Here is a 23,234-nt window from a genome sequence, read left to right on the forward strand (position 1 = left end):
CCCGCTTTTTGCACATGCCACCAGGCTCTTACTGAGTAAATCTCCCATGCAGCCTCTAGCCTGCACGCATTCATATCTGCGAGCATGCACGAGGTCCTGGCTCATTCAAGAAAAAAGGTGCGATCGCAGATGTCAAAACAAGACGTTGTCGAGCGGAAAGCGCCGAGTTGGGAACAGCTGTGAGGTCGGATTGCGATGCGCCGGCGGACACACAACGTAATACAAGGAAGGATCAACCAGTCCAAAATCAACTGGAAAACACTCATTGAAATTCTGTCTTCACCTATCATACACATCTTTTTTTTTTTTTTTTAGAAACATTAAATGAAATCAGATGTTAATGTCATCTCTGACGTTAAAAAATAACACACAAAGTGTATGTAGCACTCTACCTTTTGAAGTGAGACACATGGTGGCTAGCGCAAGAAGCTAACGCAGCAGTCAACATCTTTGGAAGCGCTCCTTATTGTCACAAATCACAAACGGATGAGCTCAAAGTCATGACACCAATCACAAATGATCAAAGTCCTTTGGAACCTTTGGAACTGTCATAGTGCAGTTGGCGCGAGCGAGAAGCTAGCATAGTGCTCTAAATCTTCACTCTGTTGGTGTCAAGCGGCTCAAACCCACGGACTCACAGGTGCGCCACATCAGTCATAGAAAATCCAAATTTTCACATTTGTAACTTTCATACTAGGCAGGCTGTGGCTGGCTGGCCGGCTAACGTGAGATGCTAACTTTAGCACAAGAAGCTCGACTTTACCCAGGAAAAGACCCCCCCCCCTCCCCCACAGAGCTAATCATTTCATTGCGGCTAAAATGAGGTCGACTGAAATGCGCTGGCAGCTCGGGTGCTGTGTTGCCATCACCAAAAATTGTTCAACTTGGCATAGTTGGAGTAGGAACCAAAAGATGCCACTGTACAATATTTGTGCATGCTAAACCAATTTCCCTTCTAATCATAGATTCACTCTCGGAAGAAACAGAAAATTGTTCTTAAGGCCCCTAGGAGCGCAAAACGACCTGCCGGGAACAAATAATTATCTCATCGCAATCAGGAACGTCGAATGCAAACAAGATGGGAACAATCACGCAGCGGCATCATTTCAGTTGTTTTTCTTCCCGGCGGCAAGCTGAGAGGAAGGAAATTTTTGCAAAAATGGCCGGTGTTGTTTTGAACTCAGCAAGCATTCTGCTTTCGCTCCTTTGTACAGATGTGACATTTGCTGCCAAAGGCTACTTTGACGCTCTGGTGAGAATGGGCGAGCTGGCCAGCGAGAGTCAAGGATCCAAAGATTTGGGTGAGTGACTGAAATCATACACTCGCCAAGTCATGCAGTTTGAGCATCCATACTGCGTGGGTGCTCTACAGGCAGTCCAAAGAACATTATTTGGTAGCCGAATTCAAGATGGATCCCTGCACGTCCTGAACCGTGACTCGATGCCTCTCCGGTCCCGTAGGTGGCAGAAATGCTGATTACAAACTGGGTGGCCAATAAAGGGGAAAAGAAAAGTCTTCTCCCTCGCGGCAGGTGTCTGCTATAGTACCGTGGGTGACCTGCGAGAGGCAGCACAGTGCCTCAGGGCATGCAGAATGTCGGAAAATTCAAAGAGGCGTAATAGAAGAAGAAATTTAGGAAGAGAAGCTAGCTGCTGGTAACGACGTTGCGGTGGCAAACTCTTCCGATTCTTTTAGTTGTGGTGAATGGGGGATGGAAAATCACTTCACACCCCCACCCTACAAAATAATGTCGCCGTTTTGCAGAAACATCCCACCATCGGGCCTTTGCTGACTTGAATTGGCAGAGAGTCAAAGTTGGCCCAATTATTGGTATGTGTGGACTGTACTCCGGTTCACAGCTTCGAATGTGAGTGCACTGACTTTGCATATCTTCCGATCTGTATTTTCCTTCCTCCAAAAGACAAAAATCACTTTCATCACACTGGCTCGGGCTCATCGTCTGTCAGAGACGCGTCAGCCTTGGGCCTTTGTTGACTTGGAAGTGGCCGAGGAGGCTGAAATTCAACAGGAGCCAGCGTTGTCCTTTCGTTGACAATGATTTCATGGTTGCCCGTAAAGCAGCGAACACGCTCGCGCGCCGACAGCCGTTTGTGTTGCTAGGTAGCAATGGCACCGAAAGATGGGTTAGGCTGCAAGTGGGTGTTTGATTATAACATTAGAAGTGAAGCAAATGAATCATTCACTCCAGCGAGCACGTTATTGCTGTGGTGCTTGTTAAAAGGTCCTTCTCCCAACTCTTCCACTTCAGCTATTTCCTGGAAAAATGTCAACGTCGGGACCCTCGGTGTCAATTAGCGACTTGAGTTTGACGACAGCTGCTCCCTTTCGGAGCGCCCGCCGTGTTTGCCGTGGGGAAATCAGTCAGTCGCTGTTTGAAGACAATCTCCCCTCTCGTCCATGTGCGGCGTGCTTTTTTTTTTTTTTTGTCGTTGTTTCTTGCTGCGGGTGCAGTTTGCGGAGCGACGTAATATTGCTCTCCGGATGTTTTATTCAGCACAGGGCTAGCTTTCTAACCTGCTCGCTATCTTTTTTTTATGCTTGCGCAGCCTGCCCGCGTAACGTCCGAGCCGGATTGCAGATTTTCCGTGTCAAACGGCGCCTTGCACACGCTCTGGGCTCATGTGAAAAAGGAGCAGCGCGCGCGTGACGGGACTTGCCGATACGGCATTCGGCGCTGTGTAACGCAAGCATTGGGAGGTGTGCATGAGATGAGTGCAAAGTGATTCCCAAATGGCGCCTGCGGGGAAGCTGTGCTAAGGAACAGGATAGTCACAATGACTCATCCTCCCGGACAAAAGACTCATCGTCTGCATCTCTTGTTTCCAACGACTCGCAGAAAGTGAATCACCGCACTTTTGGGGGGGTTTGTTTTGTTCCAAAGCTCGGCGCAGTACGTGGCCAGAGGGAAGGGCATGTATGTTTTATTTTCCAGCCACTGCCTGCAGCTTGATACTGAAATGCAACGCTGCGGTCCAACCCATGTGCGCAAGGGAGGGAGGCCTCTTTCCTGTTCGACCTGTTTGGGGCCGCAATAGAGGAAAGAAGGCATGAACAGATAGAGAGATGGATAGACATTAGGCTTAGAGCGGCTGGCGGAGTTAGGGCGTTGCGACGAAGCGAGCAGCTACTCTGCATTGCTGACGTGGTCCTTTTTCTGTCCCCACTAACTGACTTCATTTTTTTTTTTTTTTCAAATCCAGCTTTTAAGTGCCAAGCAACAACTTCAGCAACTTTTGGTGTTGCTGTCGTCGACCCTTGAGCGTTATTCCTCCAGAAAGGCCAAGGCCAAGGCCAAGGCACCCCTAGCTGCATGACTTCATCACATTTGAACACTGTATTATACTTTGAGGGTGCTTGCTTAGGCCTATGAAGTTATTTGCATAAATGTCAGCTAGCAGCTAGCTTTATTGCTCGCGTCCGTCACTCGGGAGGAAATCTGAGCTGAAATATCGCGCCTCTCCGCATTTCGATGAATGCTAGAGCTTCCGCATCTTTTTGTGTTTATGCCGTCCGAGTGCTCATTTCATTTCATCCGCTCGTGTGTTTCACCACCACTGCTCCACTCTTGCGCCCACGCATCCTCCTCCTCCTCCTCCTCCTCCGCTTGGGCTAATCATCGCCTGTCACTTTACCACACTCGCACACGCACACACCTGCTCCCCTCTCAAGCCCCTCTGTTTATGCTACCCCCCACGCCCCCAGTCCCATTTCTCCCATAAAGACGCGCTGGAGCCGTTTAGTGCATTCCTCGACGGCCACTCTTGTTTATATTCCGCGCCGCTAAGAGGCCAGTGCTGATTTACGCCGAGCGCTCCGTCCGTCCGTACGAGGACCCGTTTCGGCTCATCCGGACATTCCTTTGTCCTTGTAAGACAACCTCCGTCACCCACCCATTAGGGGCCTTTTCATTGTTGATAAAGTCCTGCGACTGCTATATTTAACCGAAGTATGTGGGTGGCGTTTTTTGTGTGTGTATGTTGTAGCACTTCCTCTGAGCTTTTATTTTGTTTTTAGATTTGCACGGCGGGGCTAGGTCAGTTCCCTTTTAAGGGGGCTCTTTTTCATTTCTACAAGGGCGAGAAATCTTGCTTTCACATTGTCGGAGTTGAGTTCAGGTCAGCATATGTAAAACAAAGAGAGCACTTACCAAACAAAGAAAATGAAAGATCAAATAATATATGTCTAAAAATGGGTTGAAGGGTAAAAGATAGAGAGATAAGTTGAAAGTAAGAATTAAAATGAAATGTTTTTATTTAAAATGACTGACGTGGGAAAACAGTTGAAACGGCAGGTCAAAGTGCTTTTATCACTTTGTGCTTGGCTCGCAGTGATCCAACATGCTGCCGTCAAGCTCTGGTTCACTGTCCTGGGAAAAAGAAAAAAAAGCGATTGTGTTCTTGCAGCACACACTTGCCTTCCAAATGCCAAAGCGCTTCCACCTTTTGCCATGTTGTCAACGGCATCGTCCGCGTCAGTCTCGCTTACGGTCGGGCTTCCCCTGCTGAACGACGCCAGCTGCCAATTGTCACGTGTGAGTCAGCACAACGTGCTCCCGTTTGGGAGATCACATCACATCGCAACCTGACCGACGCAAAGCTCGCATGCTGGGAGTTGAAGGAAAAAACGCAAGTCTTGCAGCCTAGCGGCAGGGATCCCCGAGCTGAGACTGCGACTGTGAGGCTACGTGATCGGCCATCACCCTCTCGGCGCGTCGCGAGATTACAATTGTCACGGGCTTTTTTCTCCCAATTATTGTTTCCTCTCCCTCGGTCTTGGCATCACGCCCAAGGTCATCTGGGATATGCTCAAGGTCACCCACGACCCCCGCGAGCAGAAGTGCTATAGAAAATGGATGCATTTTGCCCGTAGGAATCGATCATACTTAGAAAGACTGAAGAGGGAGATTTTGAGGGGAGGGGGGCGTCCTTTGATGGGCAGGCCGGTGTTTTTGCCCTGTCCTCCTCTTCCTCCTCCTCCTCCTCCTCCTCCTCCAGCACCTGTCCCTCTTTAAACGGGAGCAGTGGAGCTCTTTTCTTAGCTCGGCGCCGCCCTCCCCCGGGTCCCCGCCCTCGCCCGCTTGCTCCATTTGGGAGGCGCGCGCCGCATCACGGGAAGGCGGACCTTCCTTCTTCGCTTTGGCGGCTCAACTTGCTTCCACTTCCGGTCATGTGGCGGATTGTCAGCGTTTGCGACCATGCTGCGTTCCGCTTGCGTCACCTCGGGCATGTCAAGTGCCGTCCGACCGCCACGTTCACATTTTGATGTGTTTGCCATCTAGTCCTTGCTGTGTGTGTTTTTGCAGGCGTATGCACTTGTCGTGTCGTCAAGGGAAGGCTGTGAGTGTGCTCACTACGAGGCAGAAAAGGCAAAAACGCTGCTTTAAGGCCACTGTTGGGAGTCACTAAAGTCGCACGGTTACAATAAAGGCTTTGCCGGCGCAGTGTTGTGAGTTGTGGATAAAGCGGCCTTTAAAGAACCAGTTTTGTGCATCTTGTTTTGGTTGCTGTTGTAGTACGGTACTTTGAAACCGTTCCCAGGTGTCTTGCTCCGCCTTTGGCAAACAACAACCATTGTTCTTCCGCCATTGTACCTACTAGGTGCGCCTAATAGTGTCCAGCAAGTGGATTATTACTTTCTGACAGTGTTGCCACAAATACCTTGAAAATGCAACTTGGGTACTTGACTGATTACTTGATTGTAAAAGTAAATTAGTTAGGTTACAACTTGCTGTGTTAGTTACATTCAACAGATGACGATATGTGTATGTATGTATGTATATATGTATATGTATATATGTAGCGTTCGGCGCGCCTTTTTTTCACCGTTTTTCTGTCGTTTTGAAGCGGAGACAAGCCAGCAGCGCTCGGCAAACATTTTAAATTGTCATTCGGTGCAGTCTTGAGAGAATTTTCCCCGCAACTTGTTCAATGATTTTATGGCTTTCCTTCAAGTAAGCCATTCAGAGAATTTTGGGTGGCGCAACTGAAAGTGCTCTACCAGCTGAAACAAAATCATTAGCATTCACAAACCCCGCCGCCAAGGCAGCCTGTTTGCTCCTAATCTTCATAATCCAGTTGAGAGTATGAAGAGAGAGAGAGAAAAGGAGAATGCCAAATTCAAAATTGAATAACTTTGTCAGCTTATTACAAGCAACGTGACACTTTGACCTGTTCTGTAAGTATTTGTACTGGTGTTTCTGCCAAGACCGGGCCTCTGTTTATTTATCTCCTCCTTTCCCCCCCCCCCCCCCCCAAGTGTATTTAGCATTACGTGGAAGGTGGCCTCACCTTAGCAAAATAAAAACGTCAGCGCCAGTCTGCGCGGATCAGCCGGACCTTCCCCCTGTGCGACATTAAAATGCACTAGATCAGCGGTGCGGTCCTCGAGAGCCCCGATGCAGCTTGTTTTAGATGTCTCCCTCCTCCAACACACCTGATTCATATGATCAGCTCATCAGCAAGCCCTTTTTTGTCTCTTAAGAAAAATCTGATTTTGGTGGGGGGAAAAAATGTTTCCTCCATCAAACACGGCCAAATGTGCGACCCCAGACGAGCGCGCTGAACAGCTGCCGCCTGGGCAGGCCTCCCAACTTTCTGCCTGCGTTACTTTGTAGTCGTCTCCGACTCGAGAGGCTGCGAGAGCGCCACGCGCGGGTTCAGCCCGAGTTTATTGGGCCGTTTCACCCACTGTGCAGATGAAGTGTGTTGAGATGCGGCAGCTTGGCTGGGCGTGCCCACCCGCACTCTAGCGTGGCTTCATCTCAGCCACCAGGCCGGATGGAGACGAGAGCGGGATTTTCCACACCCCGCCCGCCCGGCCTTCTCCTGCTTCCATGACAACGTCGAAGGGAATCCGACTCGACCCTCGACAGTGATTCAGCCCCCGCCCACCGCTTCGTGTGGGTGCACCACGCGCGCTGGCGTTGTTCCTTCCACAAGCAGTCAAGGCGGCTTCTGGCAGCGGGCGTGTGGCTGCTTGCTTGTCGCCCGGCTGCAGGTGCACCTCAAAGTCACAAAGCACCACTTTGCTTTCTGAGGCTGTGCTGAGTTCAAGGGAGGCTGGGACAAATGAAACTCTCGTGACAATCGTCGGGCTGGGTGATTCGTTCGAGTTCGATCGAAGCATTTGATTTATTTTTTATTTTGGGGGGGAGGGATTGTTTCCTCCTCACTTCATTCCTTACCTTGTTGACCAAGGTTATTATAGTCAACATAAATTAAGGAAATAACTAAAACTTAAAAAAAACATTTTCATTAATGAAATTGTCAAACAAAATGTGCTTTAAAAAAAACGTTATTTTGCACTTGACAAACAAAAAAACCCCCGACAATTTAAAATGAATAAAAAAAAAAAGGTTTTAAAAAAGAGGTTGTGGTAATGGGCCCCTTTTTCCAGTTTTTGAACGATATTCTCATTTTGCCTTTGAATGGGGGGGAAAAATGAATGGAAATCTAAGATGTGAACTGATGAACTGATCGCACTTTATTGGAATGTGTGGCTGGCATGCGGACGTCCTCGCCGGAGGCTGCCAAAGGCGACGGAGACTCTCGCAGGTCGCCTCCTGCCCGCCGCATGTTTCTCATGACGCCGCGTTCGAAATTGGATTGATCCCCACCTAGCCAGTCCTGTTGTATTTTTGCCATTGAAGTTGCCGTGGCAACTGTTTGCACGTCCCGCGTTTCTCGCTCAGCTTTGGCACCCAAACACTGTGCAGCAATTAAAAGCGACGACGAGGAGATCCGACAGTGATTTATGTATTCTTGCTCTCCTTTCTCGCAGACGCTCGCTCCAGCGCTGCTGCCAGTTTGCGTCTTTGCGTGTGCGCGCCGGCTGCTCATTTACGTATCGATCGATTGATCCGGCCAGTTGAAGCCACCGCCAGAAAGCCAGAATCTCGCCTCGAAGGTCAAAGGGCTCTGCGTGATCATGGCTGCGTTTGTGAGACGCTCCAAGACGGACGGGGCCGCGGGCCCTGGATTGGGATGCGGCTTGGCTTCTGAGCGATCATGAAGTTCAAGTGCTCATTTGGGCTGCCATCCACCCGAGTCCACCAAAACGCCAGTCGGGAGATGAGAGCCCGACAACCATTTCGTGCCCAATTCTACCTACCATTTGAACTTGGGCCTGAACCATTTATCGGCCGCCCATTTAATCAGCTCATCTTGGCGCTTTTAATATCTGCAAAAATCGGCAATTTTTTTTTTTTTTTTTTCAACTTTATTTTTAAAACATATTACAGCATAAGACAAACATTTTTTTTTTTTAAATGGCCCCCCCAAAATTGGCTGATTTTTGCACATTTAAAATGTTCTTCTCTTGTGAGGTTAAACAAATACTAAAGGGCGTAGTATTGAAAAAGAGACCAAATATATATTTTTTTAATGAATTAGCCGATGTATCAGTTATCGGAATTTTACTCTGCTCAATATCAGCATTGCTCTCAAAACATCCATATAATCAACTTAAAAAAAAGTCTCATTAGTTTTCAACTGTTTGATCTTCAGTTCAGTGCGTGTCATGAATAAATTTGTCCAACAGCTCACATCACTGTGTTAAAATGCAGATATTTGTTTCTGCTAAGCCACGCCCACTGCTGCTTTTCTTCTTTTTTTTCCCCCCCTCTTCTTCGTCTTCCCATGAGCAGTTCAAGTCCTGGCTGCTGCATCTGTGCTGGTTTGTGTGTCGCACTCTTGTTGCATTGTTTTGTTCCACGTGACCACCCCAAAGCCCTTTTAGGCCACGAGCGAACCGCTCCGGCAAGCATTTTGGAGTTTGTCCACAATCAGAACTCAAATTCACTGCCGCTCAAAACAATTGTTTTGCAGTAAGCTGCAGTAATATTAGTCATTATTGGATAAAGAATATACACTTGTGAATATTGTTGTCTGTCTGCACGTGTTGCAGCACCTTTTTTTTTTTTTTACTGTTTGAGGCTGTCCCTTTGCATTTGAACGCATTGCTGAGTGGCCCTCATGTTCGCATGACTCCCGTGTTGTCAATGGAAGGCAACGCGTCCCGTGACGAGACGCCCGTAGTTGAGCGGAAAGGGGCTTTGGGGCGTCCGGTCCATGAAGTCTTTGTGCGTTTGTCTCACGTGTTGTCCTTTGTCTTTCCAGCAGGTCTCAATGTCTCTGTGTCCTTGGCTCAATGTCGCTCTTTTGTGTTCCTTTCCTCGCCAATGCGCTGCACTTTCAGAGGAGGCAGCTTGTAGGTATAACAAAAGTCAAGCACTCCCTCCAGCTGCATGGGCTGCCCTCTCTCTCTCGCTTTGTAACTTTTTTCAAATTTAATTGATGTTTTGGTTGCTCCCCTACGTGGAGAGTGGTATATCTCTTCCGGAGAAGTTGAGAACTTGTTTGGGTCAATAGAGTCCTTTTTTGGGGGGCCTTTTCACCTGATACTGTTTGGGCTCCACCAGCTCATGTTATTGTGCACCCTAGAGAACAAAGCGTCTCCATTGTTGTGCCCGTCAGTCTTGCATGAGCCGTGCACGTTGGATTGCCTCTTTTTCTTGTTGTGCTTCCCATCTTGTGTGTGTGTGTGTGTGTGTGTGTGTGTGTGTGCGCGCGTTGCAGATATTGAGTGTGCCTTTCTGAGCGACGTTTGTGCCTTTCTGCTTGTGTGCAGGCGATGTGCTCTTCCAGATGGCCGAGGTCCACAGACAGATCCAAGTGCAGCTGGAGGAGATGGTTGGTATTCGCCGTGCGCGCGCCCAATCAAACATGCTAGTTGTGTGTCGTAACTCTAGCGCATTTCATAGGCAAGCTAACTCAATGTGCTTCTCATTAAAAGTGCAACATGCAAAGACTAAAGATGTAAAAACAAAGTGGAGAACTAAAAGATAGCTTCCTAAAAGATATACTGTGCAACAAAATGGTTTGTAGAAATGCTTTTGAAGACCTCAATCATAGGGACAAAACTGCAAATGGTTTTTAACCCGCACTTGAAAGCAATCGCACTTGGGGATGACTTCACTTCTGTTGCCATCTTACTCCATTTGTGTGCAGCAGAACAGCTAAATGCTGCTGCACCGCGTTTGCTTTCAACCCTGAGCTGAGTCGATCACATTTTGCTTGGTGATTGCCGTGGGGGCTGCAACGGACGAATGGCATTTCTATTCCTTTCAAATAGGCAAAACGTGATTTGCGTTACGAGCATAAACCTAGTTGTTGGCATTTGTAAGTCAAGGTACTTTCAAACCAAGCCCGTCCTCGATTTCTTCCCGTCACCATGAATGAACTTGATTGTTTTTGGGTTTTTTTCTCCTTGATTGTTTTTTTCTTCCCCCCGTCCCCAGCTGAAGTCTTTCCACAACGAGCTGCTGTCGGAGCTGGAGAAGAAGGTGGATCTGGATGCTCGTTACCTGTCTGTGAGTATTCCCACCTTTGGTCTCTTGCTAGCCATTCGTGATTGGATTTGATGCAGAAGGCCGAGGTGACAGACAGACAGACAGACAGACCGACCGAGGGAGCGCGGCCGCTCTGCGCGCGTTATCTTTAGAACGAGTGGGATGCCGCCTCACCGCGGAGCAGCGGCCCGTCGGATGAGGCTCGGTACGGCGCATCGGCCTCTCGCACAAGAGAGCGCCAAGGGCTGGATTAGAGAGGAGGCGTTGACCGGCACAAATTGGGGATGGCATTGATTCACTGATGGATAAGAATTGCCTGGGATCGATTATGGCTGAAGCAGTGGAGGAAAAAAGGAGTGAGCCTCATTTAATCGCACTTTTCTTGCACTAAAAACAAAGATTATAAAAAAAAATAATAATCCTCAAAATGAGTCATTTGCTCCTGAAATGAAGTCATTGATGAGCAAAATTGCTCCTCAGTGAAAGTTATTTTGAGCCTTGACATATGTATACATTTCTATGTACATACTATGTAAGTGTATGTGTTGCAAAATGATTTTTCACGAGCATTTTTATTTGTATTATTATTCCGATTATTTTCCGTCTGCCAGCTGAAGAAATAGTAGCGAAGCAAAGTATTGGAAAGGTTTCTGCAGTGCAAATTTCAACCACAATGATCAAGATTGTTCAAGGAATGCCTTTCAGAAATGCTCGCTTGGTGCTATGGTCTCCAAACACGTTTCATGTCTTGAAAAGAGAGCGAGAAATCCCTTTTGCCAGATGAAAAGCGAGCGTGCGCATTGCGAGCGGCCCTCCCGTGGCGCATCCCTCATCTCTGCTCTCCCGTCCCACGCCGCGGCTTACCCGGGGGCTTCCCGAACGCACGCGTGCTTCAATCGGTCGCTCGGCGAGGTCGCCACGTGGCCGTGACGTCGCGCTGCCAAAAAGCAGAAAGCGTGCCAAAGTTGACCGCCTCTCCCCTCGCTCACAATTGAGCCGCTCGATCGGGCGAACGCTTGCACAAGGGCCGTTGGTTGGCTTTCGTTGTGAGGCTTCCAAAACGGCTGACTTTGCGCACGACCCGCAAAGTGTCCCTTTCTGGCACCTCAAGAGCAGAGCCAGCGAGATTAGCGTGGACGCCGCCCATTCTGCCATTTTATGATGTTCCGCCATGCATATCGCGGCACAAAAATGTTGGCATACTTCCAGAAGATGGCAAAGGTCCCGTTTCCTGCTTGTTTTTGTCTCAAAAGACATTATTTCAATAATATTGGCCAATGATCATTACTAACAAGTGTGGAGAAAGTGCAAGTTAGCTGTGTAGCTCATGTGCACAACGTTCCCAACAAGCGAGATCATATTTATTAGTGCGCAACGGAAACGGCCTGACTTCATCCTTCTCTTCTATTCATCATCTTCATGCGTGTAATTTATCCGAGGGACGCTCGTATTGCTTCAGCGCGCACGCTGACGAACGCAGTCTTTTTATTTTTGTTTGTTTGCCGTCACCCGTCGTCTTTCAGAAGTTTAGGCGGGAGTGCGCATACGCCAATCACAATGTACATTAAGCTCGCTTTTTTTTTTTTTTTTTTTAATGTTTCAAAAAGTACCCCAAAAAAGCAAAAGGTATCTTAAAAAAATCAAATAAAATAAAAACACAATGCCCTGTCCTGCATGGCTTCAATGCCATTTTGTGGTCAAGGAAGTTTGTTGAAGTGAAGAGAGCTTCGTTTGGTCTGGCTGTCCTGTCCTGTCCTGTCCTTTTCTGATGACTTTGAACTTGTGCCACACGGCTGCTCGGCCGCATGCCTCAGCCGACGTCACCTTGACTTCTTTGAACAGCAAAGTCGTTGAGACGGAGCGAACGGCTCCTCAGCTGGCTGCTGCCGAGCAGCGAGCGCCATTGGCCGATAATCAATCGATGAGCTGGACGACGGCCCCCAACCGCCCCCCCACCCCTCCCGGTTCGCTCACCAAGTTGCTCAGCGTCTGACCGGCGAGGCTCTTCAACATTCCTGCGTGAGCGCGCCGCCCAAAACGTTGCCTTTGTGTGACTGCAGGCCCAGTTGCTATAGCAACAGAGCCAGTGCAACCCAGGAAATTGTTGATTTTTTTTTTTTTTTTTTCACCAATAAATAAGTGATAAGGGAGCAAAGGGAACGCGTGGATGTGAAATGAATTGTAATCGCAATGTAACGTTGCAGGCCATGGCAGATTTGGATCGGCGTGACGGAACCGCACCTGCCTTTGCATCCTGATTATTCCTGGATTGTATACTCCAAAATTCTTCTTTTCCCCATCGCTAACTGCCGGGAAACAAATGCTTGGATCGCCACCATGATCTAAATGGATACGAGAATCCAAGGGCAGTTTGTTTCTTGGCTAATGTCCTCCGCCTCCACCGAGTCGGTGAAATTGTTGGTGTGCAATCCTTGCGCAAGCTCCCAGGTGGAGGCAATTAGCATCTCCCATCGTGGGAACGCACATCGGCTTGAGAAAAACTTCAGGCGGATTTCAGTCAGAACAAGACGATGAGCAGTTGAGTTGGCGGTCTTTTGCGTTTCATGGCGAGCCGTCAAACTTTGCAGGCATGCGATGATAAAAGATCTTTTTTTTTTTTTTGTCCCGGAGGACCACTGAAAATGGCCAAAATCCAAATAAAAAATGGCCACTTCAAACCCAAATGGCAGACTTGCGTGTCTTTTCAGGCACGACCAACGGAGCCTTTTTTTGTTTTTGATCCTCACAATCAACACGCCCGGCCGGCAGTCTTCTTGTGGCTTAATCCCGCGATTCTTCACCAACAGTAGAAACGTGAGATCCCTCCAATGCAAGGAGGTCAAAGGCAGGCGCGCCACATCCTTTCATGTGACTTGCATCAACTTGCATGATTCTTGCTCCATTCGACCAAAATGTGAAAATTGCAAATCTTCAGATATTGCAGCATTTTTTTTCGTCACCAAATCCATTTTTACAGCAACTTGAACAAGTATAATCCTTGACCTGTCATTTTAAAACGATTTATTCAACTTTTGTGTTTGAATTTCCCAGTCAGGGAAACTTTTTACCGAAACTTATTTGACTGACTCAATGCTGCGTTTTTGGTGTGTGCAGGCGGCCCTGAAGAAGTATCAAGTGGAGCACAAGAACAAAGGGGAGGGTCTGGAGAAGTGTCAAGGGGAACTGAAGAAGCTTCGCCGGAAGAGCCAAGGCAGCAAGAACCCGTCCAAGTACGGCGAGAAAGAGATGCAGGTGAGCCTCCGTCTTTTAGCACTCGGTTGCCGTGGCTACCTTCAACATGCATAGATATTCCCAAAGAAATCACGTGACTAAATTGTTGGCTCGCTCTCGGATAGGACGTCAAAATAATATCATTAATATCATTTTTGCAATCAAAACAAGTTTTCAAAGAAAAGCAGTCAGCTGACTGGAGGGAACGAAGTCATGTTTGCTTTCGTTGTTTTTTTTGCCGGGTAAAATAACCCGACGGGGCAGTTGAAGGCAAATAACATGCTGATGACTTGAAATGAGTCGGTCCCGCCCCCCGGCGCTTGCATATTTACAAGAGTCATGCTCCCACTTGTCAATAAACACCCCACGGAAGGCTTTTCTTCACAAGAGAACGGCCGCAGTAAAGGAAAGGCGCATAGCCACCCATCACAAAACAAATATTGCGGCATATTCCAAATGTGTGCCCGGAAGGAAGAGAGACTGCATGCCGGGGGAGGGGGACACGCTCAGGAAGTTGAATACGTTCGGGGGGCGGGGCGGGGCAGCACCGTCGGACGCATCTGTGCTCAAGTATGAGCTCATCGTTCAGGCGAGCGTGGGTTGGGAAAAAAATCTCTGCTCATTGTTTATCCGGAGCATGTTGACTGATGTTATCGTCAGTGTGTGTGCTTGTGCTTGTGCGTGTGCGTGAGAAGGAAAAGGCGACCTATTTGTGTGACACGTGACCCCGCGAGGGCCAAATAGATGGATGGTGACCCCTATCTCGCATGGAGGCCAACTTCCTCCTCCTCCTCCTCCTCCTCCATGCTGACTTGTTTCCACTCTTATCTTCTTTTTTTCATGAAAGCAAAATCCTGGCATCGCCTGGCGCTGGAAACAGATGGCGCCTTTTATTGATCGCCGGGTCTCCCCCGCGTCACCACCGTTGCACTTTTGGGTCCGCCTCTGTGTATCCCAACACGCGCGCGCACCATCTCATCAGCCGTGTAAAGCCGCCGTCAAAATGCTAACCAGCTAGCTCATTATGTGGTACGGCCGAGGGGACCGAGGTGGCCGGCGCAAAATAAATCAAATAAATCCACGCACGCGCGCACGCACTTGTGCGGCGACATTCGGTGCAGCGGAAGAAGAAAAGGACTGGGAGAGATGTCTTGGCTGCGCTTCTTTTGACTCCAAAGAGTGTTGATGATGAAGGAAAAGGCGCTCGGCGCTTCAAGGTGGTGGGGAACGCTTCTGAATTCCCGCAAGAAAAGTTGTTGCGAAAGCTCGGAGTTCCCTTATTAATCCGGTGGGTGAATTCCGTTTAAAAAAAAAAAAAGAAAAGGCAGCACAATTTAGCAGCAGTACTACTGAACTACTGAACTCTTGAATGCACCTTTTCCTTTCCACATTCCCGCTTCACAGATTTTTGCCGTTCTCTCCTTGATCAGGAGCGTCCAACTCGTTTGTGTCGCAGGCCACGTGTGGCTGTGGCTCCTCTCAGAGGGCCGTCGGGACTGTTTGAAAGCTCATAACATGTCCACTAGGCCAGCGGGAGGCGCGGCCGCTTCCCTTGTGCGTTTCTGACCTTTAGCGCAACGGGACATCCTAGCCGGGATGTAAGCCGAGGCAGGCCACTTCTTTTCAATGGCGCCTTGTGTCTCTGCCCGGGCTTTTCCCGCGCCGCTAATTGTCTCGGGTTACTTCACTGACCTTAGGAATGCTCGGAGCAACGGGACTTCTGCTTTTTGGTGGCAAGAGGATGCTTATTGAGCTGTCTCTTTTGGTGAAGGCGCGAGAGAGCCAACAAGGTTGTAAACGCAAAGAAAGCGGGCAAAGTAGCAAAGGTCGTCCGCGGCGCCGCCGTCATTTTAATAGCGGCGCCTTTTCTGATGCGTCCTCGCTTGCGACCGCTGTTAAATGGGCCCACCATGGCATATTTTTCTTTTTTTTTTTCTGCACTGGGTGAGTCATAGCAAAAGTAGAAAAGGTGCTTTCACACGGCAGATGAAATAAAAAAAAAAAAAGTGGTGAAATATTTTCAACTTGTCAGCGGCTGTGAGAGCTTCAATTGCCTTGCCTGGATGTGAAGCAGATTGGAAACTTTTCATTTGATCGGAAGGTGTCGAGCAAGAGCGGAAGGAGGTCAGGCCGCTCTGGGGAGCAACATGAATTTGTCCTTTGTGGTGGTCATTTGGCAAAAGGCTATTGTTGGTGTTCATACCGTATCCTTTTTAGATTACGATGCCGAGCAACTTGTTTCATCGGATCGGTGCAAAGAAATACGGCGCGTACACTAAGTCGACACAGCACTGTTCGAATACCAGGATTCTGTGCTAGAAAAAATGAGACCAAGATGAGTCATTTCCATTTTCTCACCATTGTGGCCTATAACCTGTACAACAGAATTGATTTTTTGGGTTTAAATGTTTAAGTTAAATGATAGCTGGCATTCCTCCCAGTGACAAAGCATATTTGCCATCCCTGATCCATCGGTAGAAGCGAATGACTTTTCAATGAGAGTCAACAGCCAGCATTTACTGTAGCCCTTAATTGGCGCCAAATAAAGTTCAGCTGTTCCCTGACATTTGAGGGCAACTTTGCTAACCTTTTGGCTTTGACAAGAGGGCAACTTTGCTAACCTTTTGGCTTTGACAAGACGGAGTAGCGCTCATTGGGCATGTGGCTGCTTGCAGTGTGTGCGTGTGATGTGAGTGTCTTTGCAGACATTTGAAAGTGGCTCTTGATCTTCACCCAGCCTAGCTGGTCGTGTCCTGGACAGATGCACTCAGTTTTGCCGTGGTAATTGGATGAATTAGCCCTTTGTTCTGCAAGTGCGCAACTGCTCGCTCACAGACGTTGCCATGAAAAAAGATGGACTTATTGTGGGGTTTTTCCACACGTGCTGGGTGAAGAAAACTGGCAAAATACGGCCCCTCCCCTGCCCCTCCTAAAAACAACTGACCGCGTGCCCGCCGAAGCGCCACATCACCAGCGCCGCTGACCTTTTTGGGGGTCTTGCCGTGAACTTGGCAGCTGCTATTTTGGGAGCAAAAACAAAGTACAGCGGCATGTTGCTCAAATGCTGTCTTGCACTGCAAAAGGAGGGGCAAGTCCAAATATTTGCATTCACTCAATCTTGTCATTTAAAGAGAAAAAAGCCAGAATTATCCTGGTAAATACGCACAATATTCAGGGAAAACAAATTTTTCAAACATGAAGTGAAAATGATCAATGGATGCTTTCATTGACAAAAAAAGTGAAACATAATGGAAAGAAAAGCAAGCGATCTATCAAATCGGGGCTTGTAAACAATAATTATGACATGGCTACGCAAATTGCAAAGGAAACCGAGCGGCTCGCTTGTTCTTAAAAGAGATTGCGGCGTACAGTTTGGGGGATTCTTGGTTTTTCCACTAATTACAGTGAATTGTGAATGCCTGCTTATTATTTGTGACTGGAGGCTGCACGGGTCCCGGTCACAGCGCCACTGACATGTTATGGTGCGTGCACGTGCCCCCGCGCAGTTTGTGGAGACCATCAGCAGTAAGCAGACGGAGCTGGACACCTTCATCGCCGAGGGCTACAAGACGGCCTTGTCCGAGGAGCGTCGCAGGTACTGCTTCCTGGTGGACCGCCAGTGTGCCGTGGCCAAGAACAGCAGCGCCTACCATGGCAAGGTAACGCTTGGCCGCTCTTACTCTGCGGCCCAGGAAGAGGGCGGGCAAAGGAAGGCCCACATACGTCCTGTGAAACTTTGACTAAATCAAGGGATTCGGGAAAATCTCTTTATTGATTTGGGTTTTGCGTTGTTGTTAATTAAAAGAGAGGTATTGTCAATGATTGAAAAACATTTTACATCGTTCATAAAGTATTGTTATGGTATTAAATTATGCATGATATGCAATCAAGTCAAAATATGCTCTTGTGCCCGCCCTGACCCGAGCCAATCGTAGGGCTCCAAATGTCCACGGCTCTGCTTTTGCTCGCCGACGCCCACGTCACTCACCGGACCAGGGCCGTCTTTTTAAAGCCCCCGGGTCACAGATGCGACAGTAGGATGCGAGGATGACAACCCGAAGTACCAGAACCACACTTGCATGCTGTTGTTTAATAACATCAAATCCATTTGTATCCAGCTGCTTCATTATCAATAGCGAAACCAGTCGAATAATTCCAAAAATATTCAACATCTGTAGCCCGACCGGCTTTAATTATTATATTCTTTCTTTTCGTCAAAGTTGAAAATAAGAAAGAACGAAAAACAAAAAGTGAGCTGCTAGTAATATTGCGACCTCCAGCGAATGAAAGGTTCAGTCTTTGTGATGATGAGAAAGCCCGAAAGCCAACGCGAGTCTCGTTACAGATGCGCTTGACCGATTTCCACAAAGTGTGAAAATAAGTTAACTGCTGTAAAATGTAGCAAGATCCAAAGCACCAGTCGCGTCGCAGATTGCGCTTTCCTCTTTTGGAATGAGCCTAAAAAATGCACACGCACACAAAGAGTCCGTCCTGCGTGTTTGTTTTTAGTAGCCCGCCTGCTATCGAAGCACGTCGGGAAAGGTCTAATTAAAAGTCACGTTAGCTTTGAGTGCTCATAAGGGCCTCTTCGTTTAAAAAGCCATTACGGCTGCAGACGATGGCGTCCGCCGTCGTAAATGCACCATTGCACCTTTGAGCATTGGGCCCGAATGGACGTTGGTAACGTGGATGCAAATCAAAGCCGGAGTGGATTTTGCAAAAGGTTTCAAGTGAAGAGCCACTTTAATGGCCGCATGCGTCTCCCGGTGGCTGTGAACAGTCGGTCGGGCTCGAAGATGCCACTCGACGAGCGTTGTGCTCATGTGTGCCTTTGCGCGCCATCAACGCGGCGTCTAGTCATTAATCGGGACGTGGGCGTGGGCGCGGGCGTGCGCGTGGGAGCACCTGAACCAAAGCAAACCTCCCTAAGGGTGCCCACGGTGTTTTTATGCCAGTGCGCAATGACAAATGAACACAAGGAGGGAGCGGTAATAAGGCATGAAAAAAGAAATGTTGTGCGAAGATGCCTGCCTGCCTGCCTGCTTGCCTGCCTGCAAAGACGAGCTGCCAGCGTGGGCTGCTCGGGTGCCGGTTGGCCCACGCGGGCTCTTTTTATAAGCGTGCAGAGGGTCAAGGACGCGCGGCGAGAAGAAGCCTTTGTGGACTAAGCGTTTCTTTCAGTGACTGCGGTCTTTACCGAGGTTTTCTCTTTGGCTCACGTGTGCGCGAAGCTAGTCTTATTTCTCAGCCGCTGGTTCTCCGTTTGGGTTCGGAGACTCAATCGAGTTCAATTCGTCTTATAAATTGCCTCTAACTCTGATGAACTTTTGGCTGATAACCGACGTGTGGATTTTGAATGAAAGGGCCACCCTTAGACACTCCTGGGATGGTCCTCGGTCCTCCTCATTTAGGATTTGTCGCGCCTCGCCTATGGAACGTGAAGCTGAGCGCTTCCTCGTATCTCCCAGGGCAAAGACCTTCTGACCCAGAAGATCCCAGTGTGGCAGCAGGCCTGTTCGGACCCCAACAAGCTCCCAGAGCGGGCCGTGCTCCTGGCCCAGCAGATGGGCTCGGCCGCCATGAGCGGCGCCAGCCCCCTGCACGCTTCCAAATCCAACCTGGTCATCTCTGACCCCATCCCCGGAGCCCAGCCCCTTCCCGTGCCCCCCGAGCTGGCTGTGTTCATGGGCAGTGGCCTCGGGCACCAGGCGGTGAGCCTTGCGCGAGCCGAGTTTGCGCGCGCCAGTCGCGTTGACGGCTTTGTTTGCTGGTTGCAGAGGCTGATGGGCCCCGAAGGCATGTCCATGGTCAACGGGACCACGGGAGTCCACGGTGAGGAATACTGGACGGATGGAGGGACCCTGTCCCAAGTCAGGCCTTCGTCGCCGCAGGCCCAGGCGCAGGCCCAGGCGCAGGCCCAGGCCCAAGCCCAAGCCCAGGCCCAGGCCCAGCCTCAGAGACAGGTCAGCGACGTCTACTCCAACACCCTCCCTGTCCGCAGGCCCGGCCCCGCCAAGAACAAGAACCCCGTGGGTAAGATACACCACTGACGCCGGTCAAACTCCGCCGCTCCTCAACTTTAGGGACCCAAGCCTTGCTCGATACCAGCAGAGTAGCGTGGATCCAACCGATAAGGACTTGCCGAGTCTCGGCTTTGAGGCCTGCCGTTGACTAACGTCAGCCAAGCATGAGTCGTTGGCTAGCTTGGCCGACCGCAGGCCACAAATCCGCAGGGCCGCCCGCATCCTTTCAGATTATCTCTGGGACGTGAAGAATTTGAAGCACGCGAGCCCTCGCTCACGGCCGTGGCTCTGCACCCTGTGCTCAGGTGAGACCCGGACCCTCCCCAGGTCCAGCTCCATGGCGGCGGGCCTGGAGAAGAACGGGCGCTCCCGCGTGCAGGCCATCTTCTCGCACGCCGCCGGCGACAACGGCACCCTGCTCAGCTTCTCCGAGGGCGACGTCATCACCCTGCTGGTGCCCGAGGCCCGCGACGGCTGGCACTACGGCGAGAATGAGAAGAACAAAATGTAAAAGGGCCGCCTTCCGCGCCAGTCCCGACTCGTTTGGCGGCTCGCGTTAACAACAAGCCGTGTCGTTGTCTTCCCCAGGCGCGGCTGGTTCCCGTTCTCCTACACGCGAGTGCTGCCCGAGACCGACGGCGAGAAGCTCAAAGTGAAGTAAGCGGTGGCCACTCGGACGGTCCAGCAGATGGAGATAGATTGCGGCCCCCCCCGAACCCCCCAACCCACCCCCCTCATTTTGTGTTTTCTATGGAAGACAGAGCACGGATTCACTTTCCAAAATGCATCCAAATAAACCTGTCATACCCCAAGCAGTGTTGTTTTTGCAGTGTTTTCCCCGGTGGGTGTCTGCAGCCCCTTTCACTGCCCAAATGATGTTTGCGAGCTTTCACAAAGCCGCTGCTCTGCCTCTGTTGCGACCTCCAAAGCCAGCGCATTCTCAGCTCGGCGCAGCCCTCCTGAATTCTGTGTCGCGCATGTTGAAAAAGGCGGAATGTTCCCGACCTGAATTGGCAGTGTGAAAGAGGCTCCTGTCACTTCACGTCCCCGTCCTGGCTTTCCGCTATTAACTTTCACGTAGTTGCTGCTCTGCCTCTCGTATTTTTCTATGTGGCCAAAATCTCCACTCCACTTAGTCCTCCCAAATTCTTTCGGTGTTGTCGAGGCACAACGCAGACCGAACTCTGCCTAGCAACAAGAAGCCAGGAAAAGTAATCCGTCCTCTTTTTTATTTTCAACTCGTGAATTGGTGCTCTTGTAAGCATGGGTGTCAATCGGAGGGTGGGGGGAGACTTCTTTCTTGGGGCCTCCTCTCAACCCCCGCCCCCCCCCCCCCCACACACACACACACATTAACAAAGGTGGCAGGGGTTCCCATGGAGAATGTCATCAATGTTTATTTTTATATTTTTGTTTGGTACCACTTGCGTACTAGTGCAAGTATTCACTCTTGCTCTCACTGATAGAAGTACTGATACCACTTTTGATATCTAACACTTCATTTAACAAACTGCCAAGAAATTTTGACCTAAGACAAAAGTCTTTGTGATGTAAATGATGTTCCAAAGGCCATACTAGAGTGCCAACTACTGGCGAGGAGGACTTGCTCAATGTCAGATTTTGCTTTGCCTTAGATACCGATACCTGCTATCAGTAAGCGCCAGTCTGGCCCCCGGTGACGATTAATTATGGGGCCCAGACTTTGCTGCGGTGGCCCTGCCTCGAGGTCAAGGGACCACCGTAAAAGTAAAAAAAAAAAAAGTTGTTCAGAATCACATAAAAAAAAAAAAACTGTCTGTGTGACTCAGTACATGAAAGTTTGCATCTTTTTTTCTGGTCTGTCGGTGGTGCCTCGCCGTTGCTTGCGTTGCAAATGCCGCTGCTTGCTGGCGACTCGTGCTCTGAGGCTTTTCTCCTCCTGTCTGGCCAGCCTGCACCACGGGAAGAGCAGCAGCACGGGCAACCTTTTGGAGAGCGACCAATCGCTGCCCACGCCCGACTACGGCCTGACCGCCCGACTGTTGGCGCAGAGTCTGGCGCAGACCCGCCCCAGGCCCTACAGCATGGCGGCCTTTGGCACTCAGGTAGGGGACAAGTGCACACAAGTAGTCGCTGAAGGCATCTGCCAATCTTCTCTTGCACTGAAGGCTTTCTTGCTTGCTGTATTCTGCCACCTGGTGGCAAAGTCATGTCAATTTGTGTGCGTGTGCGTGTGCGTGTGCGTGTGCGTGTCTTTCAGCCTGCTATCGAGGATTATGATGGCCGCTTTGCCACCAGGTAAGTCTTTTCCATCCTGCATCGTTTAAACAAACAAATGAAGGTCTTGTCAAAACAAAAGATGACGAATGTTCCTTTTCAGTTTGGAGGCAGAAAAACCTCACTCTCGTGCAAAACACTTCATTTGAATGCTTGTAGAAGTGTCTTGCTTTGTCTATTCTAATATTCCATGCAAAATTTTCACAAGGACAAAAAGAATTACAGTGTAGCTTTCTTTATCTAATCATCAGCAAGATAGCAACGTGATACTTGGCTTCTTTATTGCACATTTGTTCAAAAAAGGTGTTTAAATTGTTATTGTGGGAGCTAAAATAATTTTCTATGATTCCAGTAAAACAAAAAGCCTATTGCTGAGAAAAGAACATTTGTTTTACATCTGCATGTAAAAATTAATTTGCATTTCATTCAAATGAATACATTTAGTTCCATAGATTTACATATCAAAATGGGGGAAAAAAGCAATCCGTTTTTTCCCCCATCAGTTTCCTACTTTGCTATTTTTGGGGTTTATTTTTTAGTTAGTAAGATGCTTTTTTATAGGTAATTCGGTTGTGGATAATAACGGCAAATTTGAATCCGAGATTGAATGTCTTTACTTTTTTCTAACACAAAAGGGTTTATTATTTTTTTCTTGAAGCTTGACCTACAAAAGCTTGCGCGAGACCGATTTTACCATGACTTGTAATTTATAGCCATGATGTCTCAGGGAAAAAAAAAGAGAATCTATCAGGTGCTGGACCTAAGCCTTCATTCCAAAATATGTATATTACAAATTGTATCATTAAGACCTGAGAAAAATCAAGGGCAGATTCAGAATCAGTGCTAAAAAGAAAATCTAGAAAAGTTTACTTGCACCTCTATTTAAAAATGAAAATAGTGCAATTATCTTATTTAAGAAACCATATTAAAACTATTCAACCCTAAGACTTGTCTTACAACCCACCGGGGTAAAATCAAAACCTTTTGTAGCACAGTTTTGGTTTATTTTTGAATGCATTCCTTTTTTTATTTGTTTTATTTTTTTTTTTAAGGGTCTGTTAACTGTCCTTTTTTCTTACGTTTGTCACTTTCTACGCTCTAGTTTTGAAATGAGGGCAGAGCTCGTTCAGGAATGAAACACTGTTCCTATGACTGTCCAGTCAGTCAACGTAGTTTGTTTATTGTTTGTTTGTTTGTGTTTGTGAGGAAAAGCGTTATGAGTGTCGTCAAGCTTCGCCCATCGCTGGACTGCTGTTGTCGTCTTTTTTTTCCTTTTTTTTTTTTTTTAAGGGAGACGCTTATGGGCTGAAATGATTCAAATTCAGTTTCTGGTGGCACATGTTTCAGCTCAGAC

General features: G+C 48.7%; 1 protein-coding gene across 7 annotated transcripts in view; it reads left to right on the forward strand.

Moving 5' to 3' along the window:
- Positions 1–23,234, forward strand: part of LOC147133905 (BAR/IMD domain-containing adapter protein 2-like) — a 54,080-nt gene that overhangs the window by 12,890 nt on the left and 17,956 nt on the right. For 6 of the 7 annotated variants that reach the window (XR_015090189.1, XR_015090190.1, XR_015090191.1 and 3 more), the window contains exons 3-13: positions 1,215–1,301; positions 9,650–9,711; positions 10,320–10,391; positions 13,485–13,622; positions 17,108–17,260; positions 19,070–19,312; positions 19,379–19,634; positions 19,930–20,131; positions 20,213–20,281; positions 21,555–21,708; positions 21,864–21,901. Coding sequence is in view for 4 of the 7 variants with exons in the window: in XM_086056356.1 (XP_085912482.1) it covers positions 1,215–1,301; positions 9,650–9,711; positions 10,320–10,391; positions 13,485–13,622; positions 17,108–17,260; positions 19,070–19,312; positions 19,379–19,634; positions 19,930–20,131; positions 20,213–20,281; positions 21,555–21,708; positions 21,864–21,901 (1,474 nt within the window). In the remaining 3 variants the exon portion in view is untranslated. The remainder of the gene's footprint in view (positions 1–1,214; positions 1,302–9,649; positions 9,712–10,319; positions 10,392–13,484; positions 13,623–17,107; positions 17,261–19,069; positions 19,313–19,378; positions 19,635–19,929; positions 20,132–20,212; positions 20,282–21,554; positions 21,709–21,863; positions 21,902–23,234) is intronic. The other variant, XM_086056359.1, reaches the window with a different exon arrangement.

This window comes from Filicampus tigris, chromosome 16, assembly GCF_054856515.1.
Source record: "Filicampus tigris isolate MCC_2025a chromosome 16, RoL_Ftig_1.0, whole genome shotgun sequence".
Lineage (NCBI taxonomy): Eukaryota > Metazoa > Chordata > Actinopteri > Syngnathiformes > Syngnathidae > Filicampus > Filicampus tigris.